We start from the raw sequence: 20,158 nt of genomic DNA, 5'->3' as shown, positions 1-20,158 counted from the left end.
TTATGACTACATAATTTTAACTATATCATTTGCTAGGAAGACATAAACTAATCTAACATTCATATGACACCGACAGTATTATTACTCTTGTTGTGTACAATTTTACCTGGATTTCATTACAGTGCATATTAGATAAAATTGCCATATTTACATAAACAAACATAAAATGATTTCACTGGGACCTGCTGGTCCTCATTAAATGCGAAAATAACACTGGCACCATTAATTGTATATAACTGGTATGCCTGCATTAAGAATCAAACCATGTTTTTTAAAAACAAGTGATGTGATTAAAACACACCAAAGTATTTAACATAGAATTATTTTCAATTTACATTTATAGAAAAATTAATTTGGACATTTAAGTAAAGAAGTGCTACAGTGTAATATGTCCTCAGACCGTACGCATTTTGCTTTTATATACTATATTTACAGGGATACAAATTCATTTTACACACTTCTTCATGGCATCTGAAAGGCATGCTTTATTTATGGTTTTATTTTTTGGTTCAGATGTGTGAAAAATAAGTGAATTCAATATTTTATTTTCTGTAATATTCTTCTTTTCGCTTCATGTTTTTCCTTTCTGGATCATCTAACTAACAGACACATTGTCATATGGACTGGGTGTCAAAAGTAGGAGTTATTATTATTATTGATTATAATAATAATAATAATAATAATAATAAATACCCAGTTAAAACTAGATCTTGATTGTCCTAGAAATTTATCTGTCTGTGAGACAGCCAAAGAAACACACAGGGAGCAACAAAAAGGAAAGATTAGGCTAAGCACATATTTTGTCGTTATAATATTTGTTGTAGGATGTGGACAGAATACGTAATCATACCTGTATTAAGTATATTAATACATACTGTAATCAACAAACAATCCTTTCCATCGGCAGCTACCCGCTATGAAACTACATTTCCCAGCATGCATTTAGACATCCGCTTGACTCCTTCCTTTCTTCCCGATTGGTTTAATTCACGAATCACAAGAAACAGAGTAGCCAATACACTGCGTATGAAACGGGAAGTAGTTCGATATCAGGAAAAAGGGGAAAAGGCATGAATGTTAAAAGTGCAAAACGAATACTGGTTTCGGAAAGAATTGAAATATCTCTTCGTTTAAATACATTTGTATATTGAAGGCGTAGTTTTTTCCCCCCAATTTTCATGCGAAACCGAACATAGCCAGTATCGGCTTTCATTTTGTTCTATATCTGGTACATAACCTTTGGTACTGTAGTAGTTATTGAAATTTAGTAATTAATTTCAGATGTTACCAATCAAATTCTTACATTTATGTATACGTAGGTCGTGCTTTTCTAATCGTTTAGTATCTAATTGTAAATTTTACTGCCAGAAATCATCTTCAAAAGTGAGAATATGTCAAGTACTTTCAAGTCAGGAATTTGGAAAAAATGTACAAATTCAGGTAAGAGTGTTTATGGCAGGTATTATTAAATAAATATATATTTATCTACTATATTATTATTAACAAAAGAGGCTTTAAAATGGAGGTTATGACTACTTATAAACAAGATCAAAATGATTGCTTGTCATTATGTTGCGAGGTACCTTACCGTTACCGCTGACGAGCGAAGATGCAAGATTCTTGTTTCCCAGATGATGAACAATATTAAAAGTCAATCAGATTTGTTGGGGGGAGTACAATTCTGTGATGTTGTGCTGTAAGTGCTGTAGTGAGGCTTAAACAAGTGAGAGTGTTCCAGATACTTTCCCATGGAATTACTATTTAAGAATCTTTTTCCACATGGCCAGTTACTTCCTTGTTTTCCCTCTCTAGGGTTGGGTCCGTTCTGTCCGATCCCAGAAGGAAATTCTGTTTCTTCATGTCAACGATGGGAGCACTCTGCAGAGTTTGCAGGTTGTAGCCAATGCAGAGCTGTATAACAGGTATGACTTGGTTTTTACTATTACTTTCAAATGAAATTTTACTTCTAAGAATACGAGAAAGGTTAGAAGCGAGAGGAAGCCCTCTTGAATCACCTTCACTGGTCATTACTAGCTGATTGATATGAGTACTTCATCCAGCTTTTTATTAAAAAGATCCCAAGGAAACTTCTTCAAACAAGATGTGTAGTTTCTGCTGGACATCTACATCCCTTGTTGTAGATGCCTAGAACCCTTTTACAGAACACATGATACAGTACTGATATGATGCACTAAATACAGACTCTTTCACTTTCAATTTCCTTATACTGTATCACTAATAACTCCATACTGTGTGTATCTATGTAAATGCTTAATGGTGATGTAAAGATACAGTTTAATGATTTTGCAGAAACATTTATGCAATTTACATAAACTAATCTCACTTTGTACCGTAAGGTGTAACAAGTTTACAGTCAGATATAGTCACAGTGCAATAAGTACAGTGATATAAACAAGTGTATAACAGTATAATGATATGAACAAGTGTTGTAACATGCCCAAACAAGAACAAAGTACAAGTCAGGCTACAGTTGACTTAAGATTTAAGAGTTAAGAAAACTTCTAAGGAACAGCATGATAGTGTGATCAAGAGAAATAGAAGTCATAGTAATGTCTTAGGAATTTAAAATAAGAACACAAAGATGAATTTAATATACAGTACAATGGTGAAATACAGGTATATTATTAAAAATCGTATTTTTTATCAAACAAATGTGCAGACCAGTACTAGCTTAGAATTTGCATTTTGTTTGCACAGACAGAAAGGCAAATATTTGTGTGTTGTGTACAGAGTGTGGAGGGTGATGGCGCGTGAGCAGAATAAAGGATATTCCGTGCTTCATAAGCCTGTGAAATAGTTAATGTCAAGACAGTGGTCTCAGCATTTCAACCAACACTATGATCAGCTTGGCTTTCTCAGTTTTGACCCCTTTAAAATCTGAGAATTATGAGCCGTGAAAAGTAGTTACTGACGAGCGGCAAGAAAGTGGATTGCGGGTTATGCAGTCTTTCCCGTTTCATTATGGAAATGAAAACTCGCTCATCCATAATGTTTCCAAATGTTGGTGTTCCCAGCAATACTCTGCCTGGATAAACAGAGATACTGAATGCCGCATTTTATCTTCATAAATACAACACGTACATCTCACTGCATCTGTTTTTTTCAAAATGGTTTTGTTCAGCTCAGGTCTTTCAGCCACATAACATCCATCACTAAGCTCTGTAAGAAAACAAAAAAGGTTTCTTTTCTTGTCCACAGAAGAGCATTATTTTTCTCTTCCAGCCTCAGAACGTTTTAAAGTATTTGGGAACAACCATCCATCTTCTAACTGCTTTAACCAATTCAGGGTCACAGGGGCACCAAAGTCATTCCTGTCCATTCCGGCACATGGCACACACAGCCACAAACACGCACACTGAGGGCCAATTTTCCAAGAACCCAGTTAAGCTGCCAGTATGTGTTTGAACTGTGGCAGGAAACAAACTCCACACAGATAGCACCACTGGAGTTGAACCCAGGCCCTCAGTACCATGCCACGGACTTGGTAACATATCAGTAGTGAAATTAATTTGAATTTGGTCAACTTTCTTCACACATACAGTAGATGTTCAATTTTCATTTATGAAGCAACATTTGTATCTACTTCATACTACATTGTACCTCTTTCAACCTTTAATAACATAGTTTTAAAAAACATAATCTACAATTTTAATAGCATAATTACAAAATACTAAAGGCAAAGTTACATTTCAGCAAATCCTTTATATACGTTGTCATTTTATCCACTGAGTACAAATGTTTTTTGGACCCAACTAGGTTTCCCTGTGTTTCTGGGAACATCTGGGTTAGTTTCTGGGAATCTCCAGTGTTTTGCAGACAACTGGTTGAAAACCACTGTTTTGTGGAATTTTTTCTAATTTGCTTTTACAAATTGATATATATCGTACAGTACTCAGATGAATTACTGTATATCTTTATTTGTATCATTTTGTTATATAAAGGTGTCTTACATTTGGAAGTGCAGTTAAAATCTCAGGAACCCTGGAAAAAAGCCCACATAAGAAACAGCTTGTTGAACTGCAGGCAGACAGCATCCAAGTGATCGGAGATTGTAACCCTGTGGTAAGTTGTGTGCCAAGCACTTCCACTAACTGATGGATTACAAACCTCCTCTGTTTTCAGTAACCTAACCCCAGGTGGAACCTTGAGGTTTGAAAGTCTCACAATGAACGCCAGACAATCTGCGCACATATTACCTAGTTTTTAATGTTGTACATTGGGTGTATTTGTGCAGATTAGTGTTACATCATTTTCCACACTCAAAAAAACTTTTCTAGGGCTTGTGGTGAATCCAGAAGCTGACTGCAATCTTACTACATGCTGCTCCCCCCATAGACCTGGTCTTGGGCTGAATCCAGAGGGGATTTGGAAGGCTGCAGCAAAGTGGTCCAATCAAAGCACAGGGCTTAAGAGAAGAACTGTTCTCCTGTGATCTCACATAGCTTAAAGTATCAATGGTTTTCCCTCTAAGCCCCCTGTGTCCATGAAGAAACTGCTAAGCAATTCACTGGATTGTAAGTTATGAGTTGCTCTCAGATTTTCTTAAAGAAAGACATTAAACAGCCTTGTTCTGAACTTTTTTTTCCCTGATATTGCCTTGGCTTCAATATAAACAAAGCATCTGTATTATAAAATGTCATCTGATAACAAAGAGATGGCGTTACGTTTTTGTACATGAATTTACCATTTTAACACACACATTTTTTTTCGTATAGGTTCATTAAGGTTTAGTCAACCTCACAGTCTCCATCTCTCCACATACTGTCGCTGCAGCATATTTAATAAAGAAACCTTCCTATGTTTGTTTTAAGCTTGAAAGGGATTTAGGGACTTTTCGAAGTACTTTATTGGAATACCCACATGTATTTGTCTTTAATGAGGTGGTTGTAGCCTGCAGGCTTAGCCTACTTGTATATACAGTATGCATTTCCTTTATGGTATTTAGCAGGTGTTTCCCCCCCGTGAGCACCTGGAGCATACTGGGGGAATCCAGACACTTTTCATACTGGCAAAGACAAAACATTCAGCTCACATAATAATCCATGCCTTTAAATAGAGCTGATCATCCCACAGCGCATTACCTGCAGAAGGGAATCCACTTTATTCAAATAATTGCAATGTTTAGTTTAATTTAATCATAAATGAGCTCTGCGGAAGATACCTGGTGTGATAGAAAGGAGCAGAATGGTGCCTTCAGGTAAGAAACATGCAATCCCTTTCAGACCGAAATGTAGGTGGTAAGTTAGGTTATGTCAGTGCAGTGGAGCCGTCACCTGGATGACATTTGGCAGCCATTATGCTAGCAGCCCCACTGCACAGCAGATCAGGTAGAGAAGTGAGAAGTGACTTAAGTGACTTGATTTAAGGGGCAGCTTAAGGGAAGATGGATTGGTGTGGAACCTGGGAGTGGGCTTTGGTGAATGAAATGTTTTTGATGTTCCTGCTAATAAAGAATATAACTATAGAAAAATGATAGATTTGTTAAAACATACAGTAACTATACACCACTGCCAAAGTGTGGAATAAACTTTACCCTTTGAAGTGCCATTTTCTTTTCACAGAGTCACAGAGTCAGGTTATTACTTGTTTTCTTTTATTTTTTCATATGTACACTATTGATGTAATGTAATCTCGGATGCGTGTTCGAGAAAATCAATAAAGAGGAGGTTCAGAATTATACCTTACGTAAAAATACGCTTTGATTTCAGGATTATCCATTTAAAATCAAGGAAAGGCATTCACTGGAGTACATCAGGCAGTTCCCACATCTACGCTGCCGGACAAAAACATTCGGTTCCCTGTTGAGAATACGAAGTGAAGCTAGTACAGCCATTCAGTCCTTCTTCAAGGTAAGACCTCAGTGACTCCCATGCCCTTACCACTGCTCAGCCATGTCTTTGAGATCAATGCAAATACCTGTCTACATTATCCTGTTTCCATTTTGTATTCATTTGCTAGAACGTAGCACAAAACTGTATTAGACATTGGTGAAAGTAAGCAGACTAATAATAATAATAATAATAATAATTGCTTACGCTTATATAGTGCCTTTCTGGACACTCCACTCAAAGCACTTTACAGGTATTGGGGACTCCCCTCCACCACCACCAATGTGCAGCCCCACCTGGATGATGCAACGGCAGCCATAGTGCGCCTGAACGCTCACCACACATCAGCTATTAGTCGGGAGGAGAACAGAGTAATGAAGCCAATTCATAAATGGGGATTATTAGGAGGCCATGATTGGTAAGAGCCAATGGGAAATTTGGATGGGAACCCGGGGTTACACTCTTACTCTTTTCAAGAAATGCCCTGGAATTTTTTTAATGACCACAGAGAGTCAGGACCTTGGTTTTATGTCTCATTCGAAGGACGGCGCCTTTTTACAGTATAGTGACCCGTCGCTGTACTGGGACATTAGGACCCACATAGACCGCAGGGTGAGCGCCCCCTGCTGGCTCCACTAAAACCTCTTCTAGCAGCAGCCTTAGTTTTTCCCAGGAGGTCTCTCATCCAGGTACTGACCAGGCTCATACCTGCTGAGCTTCAGTGAGTTTCCAGTTGTGAGTTTCAGGATGATATGTCTGCTGGCTAAAGCAAATATATGCATTTAGAACCAAGCATCAAAATTCAAATAAACAGATGTTTACAGTATTTGGTACTTAAATTAGTAGATGCAAAAGATTGCTATAATTTCAAAACAATAACACTCATTCAATAATAGTTAAAATAAAAAAAATACACTAAAGGTCACACTTTTACATTATAGTTAGGCATTTCATAATAAAGTTAAAGTGCTACACAATTACATTTTTTTAAGAGAATTTTGAAGAGAGTGTAATTTTAATTTAAGATTTTTTTGGTCGTCTTGACAACAGTCAAGAAGTTTCCACATTTATTTTGCCTCATACTGTTGTTTCAAAGTTTCTAATTGAAACTCTCAGGACAGTTTTTCTTCATAAAACAGTACTACTCTGTAACCACAAGGAGGCAATGCATTTCACTGTGGCTAGATTATGCCAGTGTCCCAATAATACAGTCTTTTAAAAATGTATATATTATGTTTAAACTGAAGTATTACACAGTAATGTATTTGCTTAAATGTATTCTTTCAGGTACACTTCCTGATAGAAAGCACAAGACCCAGGATCTTTGGGGAAAAAATAAAGAGGAAATCTAAAATCTAAGCATCAGTTTTTTATTTTTCTATTTTAGGATAATGGTTTTGTGCAAATTCATACACCTGTGATCACCTCAAACGACTGTGAGGGTGCTGGTGAACTTTTCCAGATTGAAGTAAGTGCAGATCCCAAATTATTAACTTAAATGTTCTCTTAGAGAACTTTCACGTTTTGAAGGTGAAAAGACAGAATAGAGAAGAAAATCCTCTGTAGAGCTGTGAAAGTATAATATCTAAAGGGAGCATTTTTATTTTGACGAAATATGGGTATATAAATAATAATATGACCTATTTATCACACAGATGTTTTAAACCTCTTAGCCATCTATTCAAACAACGGAAATGCTTAGTTTAATTCAGTCATAAATTAAATCTGCAGCAGATATCTGGTGTGATAGAAAGGGGCAAAACTTTGCCTTCAAGTCAGGAACATGCAGCCCCTTTTAGAGCGAGATGTAGGTGGTACAGTAAGTGCATGGAGTATGTCAGTTTCCTTTTCCAAAGCAACTGCTTTTCCATAAACACTAGGGGCTGTAAGTTGAGCGTGTTAGTACATTATTTGTGACATCTTGCCTTGCAGATTTAGAAAATGACTTGGGGCTGAATGAAGATATCTGCTTAACTGGTGATGTGGAAGTACCTTAGGAGAATTATGTAACACGATTAAAGTTTCATAGGGTGTTTATAGGCTTGAAAATCCAAAGAAAAAATGTTTAGCATGCATTTCTTAAAGTAAAACTGCTGCATTCTTCTTCTAATTTTGTAAGTTTTGTTTATTTCAATATTATTTCAAAATTATGTGTAAAAACAAGTAATGGCCTTCATTTTTGTTCATACCCTTGTTGAGGAAGGAACAATAAACATTAAATAACGGAAATCTTTACAGATAGGATAATGTTTCTATCCTAGAAATTCTAAACATGTGAAACAGTCATCTTAAACGCACTGCGCAGAGCAAAGTCAAACTTTTCATAATTAATGAATTAAGTACTTACTCCATTTTTCATTAAAAAATGAAGTAAATAAGTAGTACTTAACATGGGCAGCTAGCATTTGATCTGATTTCAGGCATATCTGGCCACAGTGTCAGAATACTTGCCACCACAATGGATCAAATAATAATATTTTATTTTATAATCATGAATAAATCCTTTGGAATGATGAACTTTCCAAGTCTGTACTACTGTAGGTCCTTGATTTTAGATTCTCCTTTTCAGAGAGACAATTGCAGAGTTAATGTCCGACTGAAGATGGATGGCTTCTGTACTATTTCCTTGTCCTTAGCCTGCAGGCAGAGAGCAGGGCGCCAGCGAAGATGAACCCCACTTCTTCTCTGTTCCTGCTTTTCTGACGGTCTCGGGACAGCTTCATCTAGAGGTCATGACAGGGTGAGGAATGCAGTTTTCTTTGGTTTGTTTGTCTTCCTTTCATCTAGATCTCCAGGGATCCTGTGCTTCCTGATATTTTGAAATCACCTCTTTTTCCTTTCTTTTTGCTAAAAAACCCTTCCTTTGAGAACTGTCTTTTTTTGCTAAGTCAGAATAATCTGTTTTTATAATTCATCTGTGAGGCTAATGCCCTGGCCTTTTACAGGGAATGGCTGGAGGAGATTCTGACATGAATCTGCAAATACACTGGTCTGAATGGCCTTCTCACATTTGTAACATTCAGTATTTATCTGATATTTGGTTTTATTAGGCAGTTTCTAGGTGAGTACTAGTAATTAGTCATGAGAAAAATGGATGGCTTGTGTTATTACAAGTTGTGGTGTAGTAGAGGAAGGTCTGACGTATGTTTTTCTTGGTTTCTTGTGCCATGTAGTGTCTAAATATTTGTTTTTAGTCATCCAAGAATGGAAGATCCTGAAACAATCACATCTGCATTCTAAAAAATGTTCAAAATCTTCACCTTTGAAACTGTTGCCCAATTAAATTGAAACGTGGACAGTTTAACCACCCATAACTGCTTCAAATATGCACCTCACAGGTTGCTACAATTATTTTGCAGCCTGTATCGGGAACTATTCCTGTTAAAAAAACATTTGGCCAGTCACACTTTGCACATTCTCGTTCTAGTGACAGTCCTTTTAAACATGGCAAAATACGGTGTCTGCATGATCCAGGAAGACCACCTGACTGCCATTTAGTTTTTCACCCTCAAACAGACCTCCGGTCGATAAACTTTATATATTAATTATATATATTAACGGTATGATTTATATATTAATTATACGATTTAAGTTTTCAAAAGCTGTGGTCTTGCATAAGAAAATGGCTGGATCTAACTGGATCGAAGTGTAAACTGCAGACTGCAACTGTCCAAATGTGATAGGTGTCATCGTAAGGAATGTAGAGTGAAATGTTGTGGATTGGTACTATTTTTTACCTTTCCATGGGTCGTTTCTGCCCTCTTGTGGTTGTTTTTTAAATTGAAACATTGTGATCTTTCCAACAGCGGAAGACATTTCTTCCCAGGTCAAGATTTTTGAAAGACGTATCTATTTTTTTTTTACACTTACAAAGAAACCCTTCCGTATAGGTGCTTCATGACTTTAATTATTACCTTTTCTTAATCTGGCTAATATGAGTGTAGTTAATACAGTGACTCGGTTAGAAAACACTACACTACTGAAGTTTGTTTTTGTGAGGGTTAAGATAGTGTCCTTGGAGTTAAGTATGTTTCTCAGAAATCTCACAATCATTTCTGTTGTGAGTCCAACACCAGTTTCTTTAGAAGTGCAAGTGAATTAGATGTCAGTGATTGTTACTGAAGACACAAGTAATTCTTATGCCCTGTGCTTTATAGCTATATCTAAATCTATTCTATAGAAACTTAACTACTGCATTGCTTTACTAGAGTATTTATATAACAGTGCCTTTTGTTGGTGGATATGGTTTTCAGCCATGTTATGGAACCCGATATCCTGTCTTATTTCACAAAAGACTGGATGAGTTACTCAGAGCTACTAACAACCAGGTGATCTTAAAGGGCCAAACGACCCCCTCTTCTCTGCAACCTTTCTTATGTTCATATTTATGAAACCATAGTAAATCATTTGTAATCATTCTTTCTTTATTATTAACATCTCCATAGCAACCAAACTGCCACTTGGTCTTTCTGTAGTATTTCATTATAGTGGAACAAGCCTCAACATGATATCATAAATTAGCAGTAATATATCAGATGATTTTCAGATGTAACACCAAGATTTAAAATCAGCTTTCTTTCATTGGCAATTCTTTTAGGGCATTCCCCCTTAAACAGGAAGGAAAGAAAAATTAGAACAATAAATTGTGTGCCTATGAAGTTTATTGAATAAAGGATTGATAAAACAGAGTCAGAAAATGATGTCACTTTAGCTTACTTTGTGCATATTGGTTTTCCATTGACAACAGCAAGTCAGTCTTGCAAAATCAGTTAAACAAATTCCAATTAAAAATCAACATGTGCCTCATTTTAAATTAAATTATGCGTTGAATGGGAAAATCAGAGAGTAACCAGACTAATTAATATACTATCAACAGACTTAAAACAAGAAAGATGTTTCTGTGCGGTCATTGGTTATCTTCATTCCAGATTATGAGCACAGACCTTAGTAAATGACATTTGTTTGAGGAAAAATACTGTAATTTTAAAACTGAACATGGATTTTGATCTTGTTATGATTTTTTGTATTTTTTAAGGGCATTTCCCTGTGTCTACACATTTGGTCCCACCTTTCGAGCAGAGAACTCTCAGAGCAGAAGACATCTAGCAGAGTTTTACATGGTGGAGGCTGAGATTGCCTTTACACACAGTCTGGAAGATATAACAACGGTAATGAAAAAAAGTGTTTTCATGGCAAAGAAATATTGAGGAAGCATGATTTTCTTCCAAGATAGTTTTTAGTTCACTTTAATTGGATCCTCTGCTTGTTTAGTGAATGTTTAAGTATAGACGATGTTGAGGTTTTGATTCACTATGAAAAATGCCCCAAAACTATATTATTGAAGGGGTCTAATAACAGGTATTTGCTTCAGATCTGAAGCTATATACTGTACTTGTAGAACCATTGTGCATTATTTTACTTCTTCTAGGAATCTCAAGAATGGTGTCTCTAAGAATCGTAAGTCATTTTCTCTGTGAATAATCTAATTAGCTTGTTACGGCATCTCAAGAGAAACCATGCAAACATCCTTAAAGTATCCTGAAAGAGAAGTGTGTTTTGAGGTTTCTTGAACGGCTGCCTTGTTGGTCAGCTGCTTGTTCATTTATTCTTGTTTTTTTACATTGTATTACCACTGAGGTTTCTGTTGACATCCTCTGAACACAAATAAAGAAAATTGTAAAGTATTCCGTTAACAAAATGAAGAAGATGTTTCTAAAAACAGGATACTATTTTTGTATCTGTTAGCTCTTCTTTTGAACAAAGGAAATTTGTTTCTGGCTTGTCTGAGTCCCGGTCTAAGCTGACCTAATTACATGTAGCCGTGCCTGCCGTGTGAAACTGTTGCCAGTGGTACAAAATAGCAGTTATCATCTGGAAGTTTTCCCTTCCGTTACATCTGTATTCTATCCTACTGAAAGTCGTGCTAAGGATCATAACATCCGCTCATATTTATATTGAACAGCAGTGTGTGGTGGTAAGAGCTCTGAACCTGTAACTTCAAGAGTTGATGGAGCTATAAGCGAGCAGCAAGTGGTTATGTATAGCAGTGTATGAGATTTCGAGTTAAGGGCTTGGAAGTGAGCTTGGAAAGAACTAGGCTTTTGTCTTCAGGTTTTCCATGGCTCTTGTTCAACACTGTAAATAAAAGCACTGTTTTTCAACTCTGCTTCTGTTTCCAAAGGCTTCACATACTTAAAAGCACCCCGACACAGCAACACCCCACGCAGTGTCAAAATGTGTATCAAACATCGTTTCTCCACAATGCACGGTTTTCACATTATAGTTGTCTTTGAGTAGGCAGCTAACTTTCTAAACACTTGGCATTCAGCTAGCTCCTGCAGTGTGTTTATAACACAAATATTTGGAAAAACACATCATTATTTTCCTTATACAAGTTCTAGTTCAATATAAATATATTTATATAAATGTCTGTTTTTTCACACAAGTAAGATGTACATGTACTGTTTCCCATCTTAGGTTATGGAAGATCTCTTCAAAACAGCTACAGAATGCATTCTTTCCAGGTGTTCAGAAGACGTAGTGCTGTATCACAAGTATGTTGCACCAGGACACATGGTAAGGGAATCTAAAGCCCGCCTTACTATATCATTCACGCTTATTATGTTTTATAACTTTTTGTTTTTTTTTGGCACTCAGGACAGATTGAATCACATGCTGAAGAACAAATTTAAGGTGTAAGTACTTAATCCCAAACCTTCCGGTTTAAAGAGTCGTGTTTTCTTCTCTTTGTCCTGTAGGTAAAATATATTTTCCTTGTCGTTTAGTATTTCGTACACAGAAGCAGTAGACGTTCTGAAACACAGTCAGCAGAATTTTGCCTTCAAACCAGAGGCAAGTACTTCTGATAAGTAACCCGTTCACAGTTTCCATTTGTTTTTTTTATAAAAGCTGATACACAGCTAGCCATGATTACAGTACTGTACCTCAGATATGGTGAATATGTTTCTTTATTAATGTCATACTAGAGTTGTCTGGGATGGGCAATTCTAGTTCACAGGAGGCCTATGTGTCTTCTAGTTTGTATTCCACTTCTGATTCCTTTTACTTGATTGATTCAGTAATTTGAATAAAAAAGTTAAATTGCCTAAGTCTGTAGGTATTGATAAGCTGCTACTTAAAAAGTACCTGTAAAGACTGTGAGAATCTGACCACTGAGACCTGGAGTTGCCCATTCCTGATGAATAATGAGGATATGAAAATAAGTTGTTTAGAGATAGCTTGGTTGCTTTTTAAATGTATAGATTAAATGTCAGAGATATTGATTTTATTCATATACACAAATGTGAGCTGTTGAAACTTTCTAATAAAGTACTTCAGTGACATGAGATGTGGTATGATTTATGTTTCAATCTTGTACTACATTACGAACACAAATGACTCAATACAGGAAGTTAAATGACATTTGTGTCATGATTCGTCATTGGAAACTGTCCTGCTCTCTTTCGGTCACACACCTTTAATAATTACTGACATATTACGCCAGGAATGATACAGAGCTCTTAAAATCCGTTTCCAAAAAAGAGTTGGGTGTTTTGCTTGTTTTGGTATAGCACATTTTGAAACTACAAAAGGCAGATGGCATTTCTTTATACTGTATTACTAAACTACAAGTGACTGTTAGTTCTTTGAAACTCTCAAAGGTTAAATGATAGATTTGAAACCTGTCTAGCAGTTTGACGGTTCATATTCGTGATTTTTGTGTCATTGAAAAGATGTTTTTTAATTCATGTCTGTGTTGTGGTTTTTAGTGGGGCTGTGATCTTCAGACAGAACATGAAAAATACTTGGTACAGCACTGTGGTAACATCCCACTGTTCGTCATTAACTACCCCTATAACCTGAAGCCTTTCTATGCAAGGAACAATGAGGACAAGCCACAGCACACAGTACGTTTTATTTGTATTGGTTGTAGGATGTGTTGCAACCACCATATTGAGAGTGAACGAAAAGAAATGAAAATGTATTTCGACAAATAACATCAGTCAAAAAGGAAAAACCCTGTAGTGGAAAATAGGCATTTCAGCTGTACTGTTTTTGTCTAATATCTGATATTGATTCGTTTTTTAGACATTTTTAAACATTTCTCATGACCATATTTGATTCCCTGAATATAACTTTAAGGAATGTGTTTTACAGTACATCCAAGTTTGTAAACTCTGATTTTGAAATTATCCTGTATTTGTTACTTAACTTTCTCTCAACTGGAGATGCAAGATATAATAATAAACATCTTATGCTCTTGTGATTTTTGCAATTACCAAAATTCAAAAGAGCTAGATGAACTAAATGCCCCCCTCTCATTAGTAAACATTCTTTTCTTTTTTAGGATTAAAAGGGGCATTTAGCTTGGCATACAGTTCCTCGATAAATCAGAATATTTCCTCTGCGTGACTCCACCCTTTTTGAAAACCCTACCCAGTCCAGATGCATGATGTACATTAAGCCTTGATTGTACAGTGATCCCCGAGGAACCACACTCACAGGAAGGGATGCTGTGTATTTTATTTGTGTTTCCCAGGCTGCTGCTGTGGATCTCTTGGTGCCTGGAATAGGAGAGCTGTGTGGAGGGTCTCTGAGAGAAGAGCGCCTGGAGCTGCTGAAGTCCCGCCTGGAGAAGTAAGAATGCACAAACACCACCTGTCCTTTCCCATCTGTCACCTCAGAATTGAGCAGAGAAATCAAAAAGTTACTATACCAGGCCTGTACAGGCCACCCTTTCCAAGATAATTTGAGATTTTTTAAAGGGTACATCCATTCCAGGAGGTCGTTGACCTTGGCTTCCAATTTGGGGAGGGGGTGTATTAGGTTAAAGAGGCACAAATTCTGTTTTTGTTCTTTAAAAATGGCCTAGAGCATGAGAGGCGAAGGGCTTTGTCATAAAACTTGCGCTTATGATATTCTACAATTCTCAACCCTCTTCCATTGCTACCTCCAGCTTAATGTTCCTTGCAGGCATGTACAGTATAATATAGCAAGCAACACTATATAATGACAGTAGTAATTAATTTCTAGGGATATAGGCAATTCTTGGAATGTAGAGCCATTTTAATACCACAGTGCACATTCACAAAATTATGACATTTTTGACATCAGTTAATTACCTTTTTTTAAAATAGTTGTAGTCATAGTGCCCATGACAGTCTCATCTTATTTTCAGACACTGTTTCCCACTGCGTACAGACTCAGTGAGGGAGTCTTGCATGCACATGGCTTATTTACATGTTCAATAGAGCAGAGCAGCGATCACTGCAGTCCATTTAAAAATCTTTTTGTTTTTGGTTAACAAAGCAATGCATTGTTCTCACGGGCTTTTCACTTTCGGTACTTTATAAAATGTCGTAGTGTGTTCCGCCCAAATGGATATACTTCACCTCTTTCATGTACTTACTACAGTATTTCAAGGACAATAAAAATAACCCTGAGCCACAGGGTTTGAAAATATTTTCAGGATTGTATTACTCGTTAAAATACTGACACTTGTTTCTGAAAAATGTGAACAGAAGTCATTCATTGTGTATTTTTTCTGCATTATTCTACTATACCTTAAAGCTATATTGGCTTTTGTTGTGTTTTCCTAGGACAGGACTGAAGGATACATACCAATGGTAAGGCCACCCTTATTATTTGAAACAGCTGCATTTTAGTACAAATTGATATATAATCCTGTATGTTTTATTTCTTGAAAGGTAACTAGTATAAATTGGTAAACAAGTCTCGTTTACACTGCTGTATTTTTCTCAGGTATTTGGAGTTGAGACAGTTTGGCTCAGTCCCTCATGGTGGATTCGGCATGGGATTTGAACGCTATCTGCAATGTATCCTGGGAGTTGACAATATTAAGGATGTTATCCCATTTCCACGATTTTCTCATTCCTGTGTACTTTGAACATAAAACGTACAGTATTTGAGCTAATGTATGCAAATGTACATGAATTGGGTCCATTGCTTTTGCCTGTCTTTTTTAAAATAAATTAACTCTGTATTATAGCCAGTGCATTCACCCCAAGATTTTGTTGATGAAAATTTCCTTTTAGCTCCTTACAGTTTGTGTCACTGTATGCTGTAGGTGAAAACCTTTGATCAGAGAGCTTATGGTATCAGGTTACAAAATAGTTGTGAGAAACATTCTCCAGCTCTGTAATTAGACCTAATTACACTAGAGAGATTTGAAAGAGACCACAGGTAATCAGATTTCTTAGTAAGTAAAATTAACTTGGCTTTCTTGCATTGCTGATTCCCAACAAATCAGGTTTAACATTCTCTAACAAAAAAATCAGTACACACTTGAAGCCGATTACTTGGATGGTTGTCCAACCAGTGTGTTTTTTTCTTTAAGCAGTGTATCACAAAATAGTATTTAACATAATTAGAGACTTTAGTCAAAAACTTTAAAATTGAATGCAATGCCTTGTTTTTTAGGGGAAGTGTGAACGAAAGATGTAATAATGTTTGTTTCAAGCTTACTCAACTTGCTCAAAAAACAATTGACATTTGCCGTCTAAGGTATATTCTACCAGAAAATCACAGGTCACAGTGGGTAATCCAGAATCAATGCAGCCCAATCTACAGTCTTTTCAAGAGGGATTCAAGTATTAGTTTATTACTGTTTCCAAGACCAATATTTTGGTGAGCAGCAGCCAACAAAGTTACCATGCCAGTGCATTGCTGCTGTACTTGTTTTTTACACTAGATGGCGTGCTTCTGCATTAATTCTTTTGCTTCTGTGATCTGTGTGTGCTTCTCCTATGTACTGTCTCACTGGTTATGTGCTTAGTACAGGCAATTAGGCAATTACTCTGACTTGATTTGATTATAATATCCCTGCGGATGGTACCTCCCAACAAGATGGTCTAATTTCATTTTGTTTACTTCAATATGCTTTCCATCTAATTTACTTATTTTCTTATTATTACTGCAATTGTTTTGCTGACTTAACCTAGTAAACAGCCTTATGTAGTGTTTCAGTCACAATCAATGTGTGTCAAATTATAAATCTTAACCTAGCATATCGAACAATCTCTGGAGATCTTAGTGTTGACCTTTTGCATTTTTCTCTGGGCTGTTTTCTGTGTACTGTTGTCTACGACAATCCTGACCAACTATTTACATTAGGTATGTTAAAAATCAGGTATTGATCAACAACAAAGGAGGGCACACCTGAGATTAAGGTGAAAGAAGTTGAGCACAAACAGCATGTGACATATTTAACAGTAACAGATAAAATATATTACAAAGAGAGACCTTCCTGTTTCTCCTGCCATATTTGCTTCCTACACAACAAAAAATATATAAATTCTAAAAAGAGCAGGATGCAAAGATGTGACTCTGTTAATAACCATAGTTATCAATAGACAATGTGTGGATATAACTCTTAGATTAAAATTACTTTTACACATTTTCTTCCATATAGAAGCAGTTTCCACGTCTTTCTGTGAGGGAGGACTCCCTCTGTTGTTGAACTCCCCCAATATGTTTGAAGGTGACCCATGTTACAGATGTGGATCTTTAAGGAAGTAGCTACTGTCCTTAGTTGTACAGTGATCGACCACTGGGTGTTACTGCTTTCCAATATGGACATACAGTTCCTTCATTTCACAATGATTTAAGATCCTTATTCAAATAGGCCCATAAGAGAGATGCAATTTCTTGATGACCAGATCCTGACCAGCCTTCTCACTACTTAACATTGCTGAATTCCGTTTTGATATCTCACTTTAGATATAAACCTCTGCAGTTTCTCTGCTGTGAGGTTCTGACTGTAGGCTGACTCCCACTCAGCAAGGGAGTGACCCTGGATTGAACTTTCTCCAGTCTCTTTCTGTGATTCTGCTAACTTTTTCCAGTATCTAATTACCGTTTTTCCTATGAAGTTTTTTTTCCCTTTGTGTTCGCCACATTGTATCATGAATTGTGTTATACATCTCTATTGCACATAACTATCATGGTATTAAAAAATCACAACACAGCAGAACAAAAAATCCAAAAAAGTGCAAATCAATAATTTATTACATGAATCGGATGCTTATATTGTGAGCTTTAAATACCACACTGTACCTTCCACAGTGTTTTCTGTCTTAATCTGTTTTGCTGGTCTTCCCTTTAAGCCCATCCTATTCAGTGCTGTAGGCGTGGTGAGTACTGGAAACAAACAGCAGACTCTTTACTTCCTACAAAACGATAGCTGGTGTTTGCCAGCTATCGGACAGGGTTAACTGCTGTCAGTGTGCAACTGGCTTGCGCTTCGCACTGAAGGGATATACTGTACTACGCGTTCTATAACCGAGAAGAAGCATTGTCCATTGTTCGCTGTCCTGCAGAGTTGGTGGTTTGTTAAATGGGGAAGCAGATTGCACCAAAGCGTGTGTGATATTGATAGCACTGCATTCTCCAAGCCAGCATGAAGTAAGCAGGACCAGAGATTGAAGGGGTACAAGTCTCTTGCGCTGAATGCTGTAACTGGAACCAAGCGCAAACTTCAGGCATTCTCATCAGGATGAGTGGAGGAGAAATTATCTGTCAAGGCTGGTTGCGAAAGTCACCACCGGAGAAAAAATTAAGAAGATATGTGAGTAATTAATGCATACGTCTTTGTGTGCCTCTGTAATTAATGCATACTGTATGTTATCCGAATATATGCACGTTAGTATCCTTTATAGAGCTAATGAAATAGTTGTAAAAAGGCTGAAAATGTCAAGTGAGCTTTGATCTCCTACTCGTTAAATAGTTTGAAGATTAATGGGCATGAGCTTTATCGAGAAGAATATGCGACGTTTTAGTGATTAAACGTTTTATTGAGTACATCAAGGTTTTGGAGTTAAGGCGCCGGCAGGTGTTTCTCTATCAGCAGTGCTGGCAAGTTGCGTGTGTTTTGTTGATTCCCTTTCCAGCTTTGTTTGCGCCGCTCGTTCAGGGGCAGCAGAATGAGACATTGTCTCCACTTGTGTTCGTTGCTGTTCCCTGGGTTTGCCCTGATGTTGGTCGGTGGAAACCTCATACCGAAAGTTTGTTTCGGGCTTTTTACTGCCTTGTTCCATTTCTAATCTAACAGTAAAACAATCATAAAAAGTACAACCACCGAAACCCCAGAACCAAGGTACAGCAGCAGCTGAACTCAAGCTAATGGGGTCATGAAGATCGGCAAATTCTATCGAAACTCTTAAGCCCCGGGTTTTACTGTTTTACAAGCTCACTGGGGACTATTGTTGTCCGCATTGCAATAATCTTATTGAAAGCAACCCAACGAACGACATTGCGAACCTTTGTATACACGTATTATTTAACAAGTGTTCTGTATTTTGACAGCAAAAGACGAATCCCGCGATTTACAATTGGTAATATCCCTAATGGAACGAGGGTGCTGGCACTGTGTACAAATCGTCAGCAAAATAATTATTGAATTTTCGCAAGCTACCGGCAATCAATTAGTCGCAAAAACCCCATATGGTTCCTTTTACAACCTTTTATGGTCGTATTTACAGCAAGAAAATACTTGTTGTCTGTCATAGATCAGCTCCCTGTTTCAAAGTTATGTAAATACTGATGTTGTGACAGGGTACAGTTTTAACATTTTATGTTGCTTCCAATTTAAGTCCCCCCCCCTCCCACAAAAAAAATAAATCCGGAGGTCTGCTGTAGGTAAAGGAAAGTGAGCATGATTTAATTGTTTAGGATTGTATTATTTTAAATATCACCATCTGCAGCTTGTTAAAAGCGGTGGTAAATTCTTCATTAGGAGTGGGGGGGATTAAAGATTCTATGTGGTCATTACTCCTTTAATTTGTGCTTCAAAATTGCTCTGGATTTTCATAGCCATTTCCATTGGACTCTTTGGTAATATCCTTTTACACTCATTCCATGATGCAGAAATGGCAAGTACTGTACATTGATACTGGCCAAAAAAAAGACTTTCTTCTTCTATGGGCAGACTGGGCTGTGGTTACATTATAGTCCCCTTTTTATCTCAAATTTTTAAACATGGCTTTGCATCTCACTAATCATTGTCATATTTTAATTTCATTCTAATACTTTAAACATACAGTATATTTTTGAAAGAAGAGACAACATATGCAATATTGGTACAGTCTCTACTCTTCACAGGTGTGTTTTTATAGCTTTTTGTTATGAGCTAGAACAAGTTTGTTGAGGCCACAAAATATTTAATCTGTGATCTAAACTATATTTGAACCCAGACCTCCCAAGCTGAAAGGCTGACATTTTTTTGCTGTGCCATCTGGTTATTTTATTATCCATTTAAGATATTATTGGTGGTTATCGTCTTGAGAAGGACA

The 20,158-nt window shown here is 36.8% G+C and overlaps 2 protein-coding genes across 2 annotated transcripts in view; both read left to right on the top strand.

The window, feature by feature from the left end:
* Positions 1 to 1,028: 1,028 nt before the first annotated feature.
* nars2 (asparaginyl-tRNA synthetase 2, mitochondrial) lies at positions 1,029 to 15,857 on the top strand. Its single transcript, XM_088639066.1, has 14 exons — positions 1,029 to 1,440; positions 1,813 to 1,922; positions 3,963 to 4,083; positions 5,730 to 5,870; positions 7,237 to 7,317; positions 8,486 to 8,589; positions 10,885 to 11,017; positions 12,327 to 12,425; positions 12,507 to 12,544; positions 12,635 to 12,701; positions 13,619 to 13,756; positions 14,389 to 14,486; positions 15,449 to 15,475; positions 15,612 to 15,857. The coding sequence occupies exons 1-14, from the start codon at positions 1,282 to 1,284 to the stop codon at positions 15,754 to 15,756; spliced, it is 1,461 nt and encodes a 486-aa protein (XP_088495192.1). The 5' UTR covers positions 1,029 to 1,281; the 3' UTR covers positions 15,757 to 15,857.
* Positions 15,858 to 15,993: 136 nt separating this feature from the next.
* The window catches only part of gab2 (GRB2-associated binding protein 2), a 76,360-nt gene continuing 72,195 nt past the window's right edge, over positions 15,994 to 20,158 (top strand). Inside the window, exon 1 of the mRNA XM_088639063.1 lies at positions 15,994 to 18,435. Within this exon, the coding sequence (XP_088495189.1) occupies positions 18,364 to 18,435 (72 nt within the window). The 5' untranslated portion in view covers positions 15,994 to 18,363. The remainder of the gene's footprint in view (positions 18,436 to 20,158) is intronic.

Source organism: Lepisosteus platostomus, chromosome 7 (genome assembly GCF_059453375.1).
Source record: "Lepisosteus platostomus isolate fLepPlt1 chromosome 7, fLepPlt1.hap1, whole genome shotgun sequence".
Classification (NCBI taxonomy): domain Eukaryota; kingdom Metazoa; phylum Chordata; class Actinopteri; order Semionotiformes; family Lepisosteidae; genus Lepisosteus; species Lepisosteus platostomus.
The sequence above is the reverse complement of the archived record's forward strand: the minus strand, read 5'-3'. Positions and strand labels throughout refer to the sequence as shown.